This window comes from Prinia subflava, chromosome 2 (assembly GCF_021018805.1).
Source record: "Prinia subflava isolate CZ2003 ecotype Zambia chromosome 2, Cam_Psub_1.2, whole genome shotgun sequence".
NCBI classification, from domain to species: Eukaryota; Metazoa; Chordata; class Aves; order Passeriformes; family Cisticolidae; genus Prinia; species Prinia subflava.
Window position 1 is genome coordinate 112070089 of NC_086248.1, and position 13085 is coordinate 112083173.

The 13085-nt window shown below is 42.8% G+C and overlaps 1 protein-coding gene across 2 annotated transcripts; it reads left to right on the plus strand.

Moving 5' to 3' along the window:
* The first annotated feature begins 8 nt into the window (after positions 1 to 8).
* Positions 9 to 12767, plus strand: TRMT6 (tRNA methyltransferase 6 non-catalytic subunit). 2 transcript variants are annotated; one of them, XM_063391630.1, is made up of 11 exons: positions 9 to 159; positions 1533 to 1660; positions 2065 to 2174; positions 4328 to 4419; positions 4507 to 4590; positions 5682 to 5806; positions 6994 to 7358; positions 7583 to 7668; positions 10691 to 10793; positions 10876 to 10962; positions 11778 to 12767. In XM_063391630.1, the coding sequence occupies exons 1-11, from the start codon at positions 65 to 67 to the stop codon at positions 11949 to 11951; spliced, it is 1449 nt and encodes a 482-aa protein (XP_063247700.1). In that variant the 5' UTR covers positions 9 to 64; the 3' UTR covers positions 11952 to 12767. The 2 variants fall into 2 exon arrangements, with proteins under 2 accessions (XP_063247700.1, XP_063247701.1); XM_063391631.1 differs by lacking the exons at positions 9 to 159; positions 2065 to 2174 and having other exon boundaries at positions 1529 to 1660.
* Positions 12768 to 13085: the final 318 nt, after the last annotated feature.

The following is a 13085-nucleotide window of genomic DNA, read 5'->3' on the forward strand; positions in this document are numbered from 1 at the left end:
GGCGCGGCCGCTCCTGCGCCGCTCGTGCGCCTGCGCGGGAGTCGCGGCGCGAGCGGCGGCGGCCATGGAGGGCGGCCCGGGCGCGCGCATCCGTGAGGGGGACTGCGCCGTGCTCAAGCGGGACGAGGTGTTCAAGGCGGTGTCGGTGCTGCGCCGCAGGTGAGCGCCGCTCCTGCGGCTCCCGGGGCCGCTCGGAGCCTCGGCCGAGCTCTGCGCCTTCCGCCCCCGCCGGCCCCGGTGCGGCTGTGGCGGGCCCCGGCGGAGGGAAGCGGGTGCGGGTGTGGGTCCTGTCCCGCCGCGCCGGGCAGGGAGAGCGGCACCGCCAGGCTCGTGTGACAGGCGGCGGGAATGGCTTTAATGGTTCCTGTGGCAAAAAAAAAAAACAAACCACCAAACCCTTAAACCCGGAAGATGTCCTGGCCGCGACTTTGAAAGAGCCTTAAGAGGGGTTTGCGTTGTCGGGTGCTGGTTGAAGAGGAGCTGCGGTACAATTTCTGTGCGGCGCTAACTAATTGCCCTGAGCGTGCTCGGCGCTGTGGGTGTGTGGCACTCCGCCCTGGGTAGGTGCTGCGGACCTGAAGGGTCTCCCTCCCTCCCGTTTCTTTCTCCCGGGCCAAGTGGCGTAGCAAGAAAGCGCCTGCAGCCCGGCAGGGAATGCCCAAATCCTTGGACACAGCCTGGGCTCTTCCCCCGGCAGCAGACAATTGTGTAGAGCAGTGTGTAGAAAGCTCTGTTGGGTAATGTGGCCGGATATCTGAATCGGTAGGATGGAGATTTAGAGGTGCTGTGCTTGAATGAGACTGGTTTGGTGCAGGTCAGAATTAGTGATGAACATAATTTGCGTAATGAGGGCTCGTATTGGCAGGTTTTGATTTGAACGTGAATGTGGCATAGATCCTGGTACCTGCTCCATTTCCCTGGCGTTTCCAGGGATAGCAAGGCACCCTTTGTTGGTCAGCCTGAAAGTTGAAGGCTTTGTGAATCCTGTTTTTTTGTGAAGAAAGAAAAAATGCACACCTGCCTTGGTGCAATCAAAGTGAAAGGGATGGTAAATTTAATTTTTTTTTAATGAAACATTTCCAGGATTATAAGACACGCTCTCCTGTCTATTTTCTTCACAAGAAAAGTCTTTTGGCAAATGTTACTTCAGAGGAGCTCTGCAAAATACAGGACCATGCTCATCTTTTTGCTACTACTCTGCACGACCCAGCTTGGATTTAATATATTTCTCTGTCAAAAAATGATGCTGACAAGTGCCACAGCCTTGTTTTATCTGTCATTTGAAAATTCTTGTGAAGTGAAAAAAGAAGTTCCCCCTATATGGCCTGTTTAAGATCTCTGTTCTTTTTTTGACCAGTTTCAGTTTAATGTGGGTTTTGTGGTTAATTTCAGTCTTTGTGCTGGTCGTGCTTTTCTTTGGGGATATAGATGAAAATGTCACATATAAAGTCATAGTTTAGGCTCAAGTATAGTGGGCTTCAGATACAGTAAAAAGAATGCTTTAAGTATTGCTCCCTTTTCTGTTGTTTCAGAAAAATAATTTTTGAGAAGCAGTGGTTCTACCTGGATAATGCCATCGGACACATTTATGGAACCACATTTGAAGTGACCAGTGGGGGAATCCTCCAGCCAAAGCAAGAGGTGGAAGAGACTGCCACAGGTATCCCAGAGGATTGGCAGTTGGAAAAAACTATTTCAAATTAATTTGTTTCTTTGATGATACCAAAGAAATTGGGAAAGCTTTCTATTAATCATTGGTTAACTTCATGCTGCTCATCTTCTTTCTGTCACAAAAGTGCATGGTTTTGTCTTGATCAGTGGTTTCACCAGTCCTGTAACAAATCATCTTTTTAATGTGGGAGAAAATGTGAACCTTAGTCTGGGTGATTTTATTTACATTAAGTTTTACCTCACATATTACATTTCCTTGCTTAGGCTGTACTTTGCAAGGCCATGACAAAAGTGTGTTTAACCACGAGAAATCTGCTTTCTGTGACACTAAAATCATGTGTTTCTCCCACTATTTGGAGCTAGATTTTACAAGTCTGTATCCTTTTCCTTTAGAAACAAAGGAAGCAGGGACAGATAATCGTAACATAGTTGACGATGGGAAGTCTCAAAAACTGACTCATGATGACATAAAGGCTTTGAAGGACAAGGGTATTAAAGGACAGGTAAAAATAAGGTTTTGGTGTCATTTCTGTGCTACCTTGATGGTTCTTTTTTAGTTCCTGAAAAAGGGTATTCTTTTCATCTGTGCATAGATTTCGGTGCTTTTTCTTTGTTCTTCTGGTCAAGTCACTTTTTTTGGTTTTACGAAAATGCTAAGGCTGTTTTCAGAGAAAACTTTATGTAAGGTTGGCAAGTTTGTCAGAGGAGGGTAAAGAATCAATTTTTATGGCATCAGAAGTCATAACAGATAAAAAAGTACAGCTCCCATAATCACCATCTAGTTTTGCTTGTATATAAGGTTCAAAACACTATTTCTGTATTACAGAGGTATTAAAATTGCACAATAATTAAACTGTCAAAGGTGTAGGAAAAGATTGTGGCCAAACAATGAAGTCTTAACAAAAAACACTGTGTAACGAATGTACCACCAGTGTGCCTGGAGGCAGTGCCTGCCAGACAGGGGTGCTGCTGGTGCTTTACCTGTACCTGGAAAACCAAGAGCATTGCCAAGAGATCAGTTCTGTTCTGTTAGAAAAGGGCTTGGTGTTTAAGCCTGCACCTTTCATAAAGTAAAGGATCCTTTAAGCCATTTTAAATTGTTACTAAAGCACCGCAGCCGGTTCTGTTCTGCAGATGCTGTCAGGCAAAATCCTCTCTCATCTTTGGTTTCATTCCCTTTGTGATAAAACGAGGAAACTGCTCAGGCTTACATCAAGTTCATCTCCTGTTTGCATCTTGCTCTTTGGAGCAGTTTTTCTGCTTTTGCCTGCTGGGTCGAAGGAGTTTGGGATGGTTCTTCTGTTTCCATGGTTGTGGTGCTGGTTGTGTTGTGTCTTGGAGAAGAATGTGCTGAACAGGCTGACAGCTTGGATGGTTTTTGTTTTCACTATCCATGGCAGAAGATCCCTCTGACTTTCCTCAGCATGCCTGTGTTGTGCATCTCCTGTGCTTTTATTAACTCTGCTTTCTGGACTGTAGCTGAATATTCATTTTAAGCTACAATAGCAGCAATAGATTTTATTCCTCCCTAAATGTCTGTTAAAATCTGAATTCCTGTTTGTGAATGGTGTGTCTTGGTGATGCAGGATACTTCCCTGTTTCCTCACTGTAAATTTTACTGGAATATATAAAAAAAACCTACAAAACAACATAACCAACTGAATTTATTTTTTTTTCCTAGAATAAGGCAAAAAAAGGAAGCGATTCTGTTTCAAATCATTAATAACACTTGTTAATTGTTTGAAGGAATAACGGCCTGAAAAGCAGCAATAGGAAGTGGAGAGTACTTTGAACCACTTTATTTCTTGAGCAGGTTTTTAAAGCACAAGGGGAGCTGCAGTGTCCAAATTGAAAATAGTCCTTTGTTCATTTGTCCCCTCCATGTGTAATAGAACCCATAATTTTAGCAGTTAAACCACTTGGGTCACAGAACCCAAAACAGCAGCGTTTTTGTTCTTGTGTTGCTGGCGTGGAGGCAAACCGTGAGCAAGGAGAGCCCTGTTGGATTGGTTTGGTTCTGCTGGAGGTCCTAAAGATCCCTCCAGCTGGAATCTGAAAGGATGAGAAAGATTGGGTTGGCAAAGGGTGGAGATTAGAACAAGGAGAACAAGAAACCAAAACGGGAATTCTGGGAACACCTGGGAGCTAGAGAAGGAAAAAAATCAGGAATATTGCAGGAAATAATAAATGCTAAGGAGTTGGACATTGTGCAAGGAGCTGGTACAGTAGTGTCTCAAAATCTGTGAGACTGAAAAAATTGTTGGAGTGAGGGAGATGTCTGGTGATTACCAGAGCAGAGGGGAGGAACTACGTGAAACAGGGAAAAAAGATACCCTCAGAGACTCTGGAATCAGAGAGACCCAGAGAGGGAGCTGGATTAAACAAAATACTGCTGAATATTCCAGGACAGACACTCTCAGTTGTATGATTTTTATGCAAAACTACGTGATCAAATTCCTGCACACAGTCAGTGTAATGCCTGACTGGTCCTGTTGGTTAACAGAGATTAACTTTGCCATTAGTGTCAGGAGGAATTCATGGTTTGCATGCCTCTACTGGAAGAAAATATTTTCAGTGTTTGTTTAAAAAAATACTGTCTATGAAGTGAATGAGAAATAAATGCTAGCTGTAACAAAAATGAATTGTCTCTTCCAAGGAAATAGTTCAGCAGTTAATAGAGAACAGCACAACATTCAGAGACAAAACAGAATTTGCTCAAGATAAATACATAAAGAAGAAGAAAAAAAAGTAAGTGAATTTTGAAATGTGAAAAATACTTGGTAATTCCCTAAATTGTTGAGATTCAAGTAAGACCATGACTATGTTTTTTTACAGATATGAGGCAGTAATTACAATTGTGAAACCCTCCACTCGCATCCTTTCAACCATGTATTATGCAAGGGAACCTGGAAAGATTAAGTGAGTGTTCATTAAGTTTCCTTTTTCAAATGATAACAGAAAGGTACTTTAATACTTTTAAATACCTGCACTATTCCAAAGTGTGCAATACTCACCTTTCTTCTCTTTCCTGTGACTGCAAAGATTGTGATTTACTGAAAGATAAAGTGATACAGAAAATGAATCAATATTGCAGCAAACAGGAGAACTTTTCTGCATGCAGCACCAGAATTTACCATTTCCCTATCAACACCACCTCGCTAATTACCCACACAGACAGAAGTTCTTTGATTTGCAAGGGTACCTCTTACCTGCTTTGGCTGGTGGCCAAACACATCTGTTTTCTGGCTCAGTAACAAGATAACCAGCCACTTAGCACAGGCAGGAATTGCTGTGTCAGGGATTCAAAATCCTCAACCAGAAATCTCCAGGGTTTAAAAACCTGTGGGTAGCTTTGGGGTTGGAGTCAGGGGGGGCCATCACTACAGAGATCTGGCCCTGTTTGATTTTCACTCACCTGAGAGATACATTGTTAGAGATGTTAAAGGTAGACCAATACTTTGTTAATGTAGGAATTAGTAGCTCTAAGATGCTGAGATTTTAAATCTTCAAACGTGTTATTTAAGGCTTCTCAAACCTTTTTCTTTCTCCTTCCACCACCTCTGTCACTTAGCTGATTTTTATTATTAAAGATTGGTTGTAATTTGTGTAGCTGTTCCTAGGTCTCTTTATTGGGTTTTGGTCCTGGGTTGCTGGCTCCTGCAACAAGCTGAAAACCATAAGGGATTCATTATTGGACCAAGAAGTGCATCCATACCTTTTGTTCTTTACAAAGCTGACATGCCAGGGAAAAAACAATCAAAAGATTTAAAAGATACTTTCTCTGACTGGCACAACACAAGATGTCCACTCTGATGTGTGCACCCTACTGCGTGTCCTGCTTTTGCTTTTCCTGGCTGATTTCTTGTTGGCTCAAGTTCTAATTCTTCATTATCAGATGTTTAATTATAAGTTTGTGTGGTGACTAAAGGTCACTGACACTTTTTCTTGGCAGGCTCCTAGGCAGTGTCTCTGTGCAGAGTGATGTTTGCTGAATCCCTCTTGTCTTGCAGCCACCTGAGGTACGACACGCTGGCACAGATGCTGACCCTGGGGAACGTCCACGCTGGCACCAAGATGATTGTCATGGAAACCTGTGCAGGCCTGGTGCTGGGGGCTGTGATGGAGAGGATGGGGGGTGAGCCACACACACCTGCTGAAAGGCAGCACCCCAAAATGCTCCCTCAGCTTTGCACATCTGACCTTGCCACCTCCAGGATTCCAGCACAACCTTGGTTTTCCACCAGGGAAAGTTTTTGCAGTGGTTGGATTTATTTTTCAGCACTTAGAAACCATAAAAAAAATTGAGAATTAAATTTGTGATAATTGTTTATATAATCAATTTTGATTAAATTGATAGCCTTGTATGTAGATCTGTTTTAGTTCCTCTCTTCACATAATGACATTCAGAAAAAGCTGTGAGGAGCTTGTGAGGAGATTATTCCCAGACACCTGGAAGTCCGGGAAAGAGAACGGCAGAAAGCAGGAACAGTGCCACTGGAATTCTGACAGCACTGGAAACATTGCTGTTCCTCTTGTTCACTGCACCAGATTGAGTGTGTGTTTTTAAAGTATGTGACATTTCCTTGAGCATATTCTAGGAGAAGTTGGACTCCTGATTTGTTTTTCAAACTCAGTTAATCAGTCTCATTATTGTAAGACACCAGGTCGAGGTGGCAGTTCTATTCCAGGAGCCTGGAAAGGCAGGAAGGGATGTCATGTGCACACTGTGTGCTCTCTGTTGTCTGGGAAGCACCCAGGCAGTGCTGCTACAGATGGGTTTGGTTTCAGCAACTTCTGGCCATTTACTTCTTGAAGTAAATGAGATACAATTTCAGTCAACTATTAAAAAGTTATTTCTTGTGTGTTTAACGTCTCACAGCTCTTCCGTTAGGGGCTGGATATTGAAGAAATTCTTTGCCTGATAAAGTTCTTTAAAATCACTTCTGGGTTTTATCCAAGCAACTCCATAAATAAGTAACAGAAACTGTATAAATTTTGTCCTTTAATTATTTATTAAATGAGCTTTTTCTAGCAATTTGTCACTGCTTATATGATCTGAGCTAATCCTAAATACATGTTTAATACATAAATATTCCACAAGCTACCTTGTCCTTTTGCATTTTAGTGACTGTTCTCCTTTCAGTAAAGGTTTTCTACCTTGAGGCATATTTCCACAGCTTGTTAAATTTGATGGTTTGATTAAGAGCAGGCAATTTATTTCCTTTTTCTTAAATGCACCCTTCATTTAAGCATTTTAGAAAGAATTTTAAAATTTTAAGAATTCTGGCTTTCCAATGTGTTTCGTTTCTTTCCCTCCCACAGGCTATGGATCCATTATTCAGATGTACCCAGGAGGGGGACCTGTTAGAGCTGCCACCAGTTGTTTTGGATTTCCCAAACCTTTTTTTGATAACCTTCACGAATTTCCTCTCAGCAAAGTGCAGAGTCTCCTGTCTGGGACATTCTCCACAGAGACTCTGCCTGCAGACCCTGAGGAGAATGCACTGGGAGAGGAGGAAAGCAATGGATTGAGCGAGGAGAAGCAGACCTCCCTGCAGGAAACAGAGGAGGAACCTGCTGCTGAAGCACCTATGGACATCAATCCAACAGAGGAGCAAGACACAATGGACATTAACACTGAAGATGCAGAATTTAAAGAGAACAAAGAAAAAGAAAATAAAGAAAATGTAAGAATATTTACTGTTCAAGTTTCACAACCTCTGTGGACATACAATGCTGCTGTCTGAATCAGCCCTGCTGAAATGCAGCTTAGGCAGGTGTTAAAGTGGAACTCTGGAAGTTGTCTTTTGTCTTACATTAAGATTCAAAAAATGAAAATGCAGTCCAGGCAATAATGATTTGATAAATAATTACCAGTTAAAGTGCCAACTGTTTGTTGTGTTGTTCACAGGTTCGGGAAAAGCAAATGAAACAGTGGGAGAGAAGGAAAAAGCTGAAAGAAGCTGCTGCTTTGCTGAGAGAGAAGAATGCTGATGGGTGAGTCTGCTTAGAGCTGTCATCCTTTGGGAATGCTGTTCCCAATTTAGTGCTCCCACTGAAACACCCCAGGCTGTGGGGGCCATGGAATGGAGCAGAGGGCACAAAAGGCACTGGTTGAGATGTTTTTCTTTTGTTTAAATGGTTTGAAATTACCTACAAGTCAACTAAATACAAACAAATATTAAAAACGAAAAAAAAAAAACAAACCCCAAAGAAAACAAGAATCCGGGTAGAATCTAATTCAAAATGACTGCCAAAAAAATCACAGGATTCTCATTGGCAAAGTAGAACCTGAGGTTTTAAGTTCATGAAAGTGGAACTAAATTTGTTGTTCTGGGGATTTTTTTTGGTTAGTATGTTTTTATAAACTCATTTCCTTTTTACAAGGGGCAAAAACCACATAACTTTGTTTTACCTGCTTTAGCCAGGATCAGTCATTCCCGAGGAACAATTCAGCACAAAGATTTAATATCATAAATTTAAAACAAATACAATCAATATATTCCTAGAAATTGAGCGCCAAAATAGTGTAAGACATCTTGGTGGCTGTGACTTTTTCGCTGTGTTCTTAGAAAATGCTGAAGGGATTCAATTTAACCAGGTAACATTAATTTAGTTGATGCTCATATTAATTTTTTCCCTCCAAAGAATATTGGTTCACTGGAAATGAAGCTGTTCTGCTTGGATAAATTTTACTGCACACTTACTGGTTATTTTTTAATGCTTGTATGTAATTTTGGTGTTTTATTGCTGTGAACTGTTTTAACTCCTGCTCATTCATCTTGCTCAGGTAGCACATTGAAGTGGCAAGATTTATAAAGATGCAGAACCAGGTCATTCTGTGTCAGGGAGGTTTGCAAAAAGCTCTGCACATCTGTGTGGCAGTGCCTGTGACCACTGAGCTGCCTGAACAGTGGCACTGTTTGGGTCAGGTGTCACTGCTGTTTGCTGCACCATCCCTGTAATTAATGTCTGTCTACAAGCTGACAAAGGCAGAATTAATATTTATATATACTTGTCATTAATATACTTGTCATTTCCTTCTGTGTAAAACAGTGCATTCAGTTGTTGATTGAGTTCAAGGAGGCCTGTTCAGTATTTGTTTCTTGTTTATTTGTTTTCAGTCACTTTTATCCTCCTTTTGTCCTCTGTAATGCATGAAAGCTGTAACAAATGACATTCCTGAAGGAATGGGTGATTCCTGGCTTTGGGAAAGCTCCAGCAGGATGGGGGTAAACAGAATTGATGGTGCCTGAGGGCACTGTCCCCAAGGGCTCAGCTCTGACCCCCTTCCTTCAGTCATGTGCCCTTTATAGCCACTGCTCCTTGAGATCAGGAGCCACAGAAAACTTGGCATGGCATAAGGAAATGCTTCAAATTAACCACTCTGTACCTGAGCAGAAACAGACAGGAAAAATAAGAGTTTGGGGATTTTTTTGCAGGAGAGAAACAGGGAAAGGATAGGGAAAAACGTGGTCAACAGTGGAGGTGGGGAGAAAGACTGGGACTTACTGGTAAAGAAAAGCTGTTCATTAGCTGAAGGTGGGTACCAACTTCAGGAGAAATCTTTAGGTCCTGAATTTAACACGGAATTTAGAAGATACTATTCCAGTTAAATTTCCACCTCCTGTGCTGTTGTGTGGTAAAACATTGTACTGGATGTGTTTGTTCAATTCCTTTGATGAGAGTTGAGGTCTGATGTTAGGCCACTGGGGGGAAAAAGGCAGATATTCATTGGGTATTTGGTCGTCTTTTAAAGAAGACTTTAGAGATAGACTGTTCCATTTTCCTGACACTATGGAAGCAGAAATTTGCTCATGGACATACCTTGTGTCCAGAATTAGAGCATCTCCCTCCCTCTGCCCTTCCTCTACCTCTTCCTGGCCCCCTCACCCCCTGCATCAGTTCTGTGCCCGGCCAGGCTCCCTGCTGGCAGCAATCTGTGCTGCCATATGAAGGAGCAGCATTTGCTCTTCCCCAGTCTCAGCCCTCAGTGTGGCAGAGCCCCAGGCAGTGCCAGTGCAGCATCCCAAGCCTTCCGAGGCAGGAGGAGCCCGCTGGGTTCATTGTGGGGCACAGTTCTTCTGAGGAGTTCATGTGAAGTGAATGGTCTGCGAGGCCGTGGCTGGCACACAACCAAAGTGGGAACAACTGAAAAAGAATCCTCTCACCTCCTCCTCTCTGTTGTGTTTACAAAATGGAGCAGCAATTTTTACCTCCCTTTTGCCAGGCAAGCTGAACTCTGCTCCAGTGCTGCACGTTCCCCTGGAGAACAAATGTTAATTGATGGGGCATCTCAGTAGTGTCTGTACTGTGAAGGAGTTTAATTAGCCCATTCTTTCTGCACAAGCACAACTTAATAACTCATTAACTAATTATCAACCATTTCTCACAGTGTAGTTCAGCAGGGATTTTCTGGATTTAAACGGGAGATAGCAGAAGAGAATCACAACCATCTGTAGATCCAAGTTATTGTGTGATGCTAGCACGAGGATGGAGAACAAAATACGAAGCTTTCAGGTTGTCAAGGACATACTTTCTTTTTAAAAGATTTTTAGTCATGCCTATTAAGGATTTATTCTCTCTTTAAATATTCTTTTTATATAAAACTACTAAATGAAGACTACTCAGTCTAAAGAGTCACGACTGGGGTTACATTTTAAGCAACATTTGGCAGTCACAGAACTGAAATTGTATTTGGAAAATGGTCTTGGGGCAGAGCAAGCAACATGCCATTTCTCAGATTGTAAGAATCATTGTGGAGCCCAGCACAGCTGGAGTGAGTGCTCCTGCAAAGCATTTAATATTCTGCACCTTGGGGAACAATGCTTCAGCCTCTTAATTACACCAGTAGAAAGTCATGATTTGTTTTTACATTTGGGGAGCTGTTGGAGCCATGAAAACGTGCTGATGAGACACTTCCAAGCTGTAATTGATTGCTGTGCTAAGGAGGAGGAAATGTCACTAGTGAGCAGGTTTCAGAAGTGGAAAACTAATGTGCATGAAACTTTTTTTGCAGCTTAATTATTGCCAGCAAGTTTCATCCTACACCCTTGTTACTTTCCTTATTGGAATTTGTTGCTCCTTCGAGGCCTTTTGTTGTCTACTGCCAGTATAAAGAGGTAAATCAGGATTTTATTTCAGCTGTTACAGTTCAGGTGTGGTGCCCTTCTGCTGTGTAACCTCCTCTCTGGTTTTCCTAAGCCATTATTAGAGTGTTACACCAAGCTGAGAGAAAGAGGTGGAGTCATCAACCTGAAACTGTCTGAAACCTGGCTACGGAACTACCAGGTAAGGATCTGCCAAATCCATGGGAATTCTGGGGAGCAAAACATTCCCTGGAAACAGGGGGGAGGGTGGACTGACTGAAACAATGTCTAAGCTCAGCATTTGCTCTACCCAAGAGTACTGGGTATTCCGAGGAGCTTTAATGCTTCGCTGTAGCAATTTCCAATGGAAACCCTTTACTTTGGTGCATTTTATTAAACATTTGCTGAAGTATTTGTAGGAAAGTGGTAGGATTAGCAATTCCTAGGTGTCCACACAAGGTGGGCCTGACCAGGAGTGCTGTGTGCAGCTGCAGTGAGGACAGCACTGCAGTGTCCTGGACACAGGGAACACCTCTGAGACCTGCAGTGGGAGTAGGGCAAGGAGGAGGCACAGCCCCTACAGGAGGTGTGACCTGGCAGAAAGGGATGGCTCAGTGCTGTGTCTGACCCCAAGGGTGCCTGCAGAAAGGTGCAATCACAGAATCCCTTCAGGCTGCTTTGCACAGCAGCTGTGGTTTCTTGGAGAGCACCTCACTCCTGAGCACACCATGGCACTTTCACGGGCCTCAAACCATGGCAATGCCATGAGGAAGTAACCAGTGGGGCAGCAGCCTGTATTATTATGGATTTCTACAACTGAATTCTCCTCTGCAGATACTTTAAAGATAAATACACTTCCCAAATGGCTGTTTGTTGTTGTGGCTGGGAAAAAATGTACATCCTATGCTGTAAGCTGAAATTACTGCAAAGGATGTGCACGCACAGAGTGGATTTTTACAGGTGCTGGTTGTGGGGTGTGTGCTGGGTGTGCTCTGTTGTTGTTGGTTTGTTTTAAAGGTTCTACCAGATCGCAGCCATCCAAAGCTGACCATGAGTGGAGGTGGAGGGTACCTCCTGTCTGGCATCACTGTCGTCTTGGAGAAGGGCAAATCTGATTCCAGTAACTCAGAGGCACTAAAGGTGGAAGAGCCATCATCCAAAAGATGCAAACTTCAAGACCTTCCTTGTTAACATTTGGAGAACTGACTTGTGGTTTAGATCTCAGGAGTTTCGTGAAATAAGAAGTCCTTTCTGTGCTGTTGGCAGCACAGGGCCGTGCCTGTCGTGCATCTGTTAGAGAAAGCAGCAGAACTGCAGGGGAGGGAGGTCTGTCCTGCTCCTCAGCAGTTCACATCATCTGAATGTCAAGGAAAACCCTTGGGAACAAACATCCTACTGAACTCAGACACTTCAAGAAGGAGAGAGGATCAAGAGAAGACAAAGCCTCAGTGCAGGCATTCTGTTTGTTTGTTGCCAAATCTGAATGTGAGGAGGTTTTTTAAAAGGTTGAGTCGGAATCAACACATCCAACTTAGCTCTCCATTCTCCCAGAAAGGCATCAGAGGATTCTACTCAGGATTCCACGTGCTGCTCTGCTCACACTGGGGACACAGAACTCGGCTCTGTTCAGTAAGTTAAGAAAGTAGAATGAACAGCAGAAATCATACACATTTTTTTCTAAAGGAACAATAAAAAGAGAAATCTAATAGTAGAGATGACCCCATGCTTACAGCACGACTCCACATTTTCCTGAAATAAATACAGAGGAGAAAGTGCATGTTCTTAAATTAAAATACTAAATATTTAAACTATCAATATTTGTCTGTCATTTTCCAAGACATTTTCTGAGAGTTGCTGTATGTTTTTAAGATGTTACTATTTTAAAAACTGCTGTATGTATATTTATTTATTCTAGTGTTGGATCTTTCAGATGTCGGGCTTTTTTATTAATTTTTAACTCTGCATTTGCCATTTCAATTAAACTACAGGGTGTTTTCCCTGAAGAGATTTATCTTCGTTTTCTTACTTTTCCCTCTTTTCAGAAATAAAGGTTCAGCATAGGCTTTAGGAGGACAGTACTCTGCCAGTGGGAGCTCATAGGGCCAGGAGGGCTTGGCTTCCATTCTGGAACTCCCTCATCAGTGTCTGGACTGACTGCACAGAACCTGGAGCTTTGGGATCAAGTGCTGAGACGTGATCAAGCTGTAAACTCCAGTGTTTTGAGAAGAGTGATGCTCTCTCAGGGCAGCATTAGCTCAAAGCAGGGTTGTATTTCATGGAAAGAAGCAGTTAAAGGTTTCTCTTGGGAGAACAGGTACACTCCAG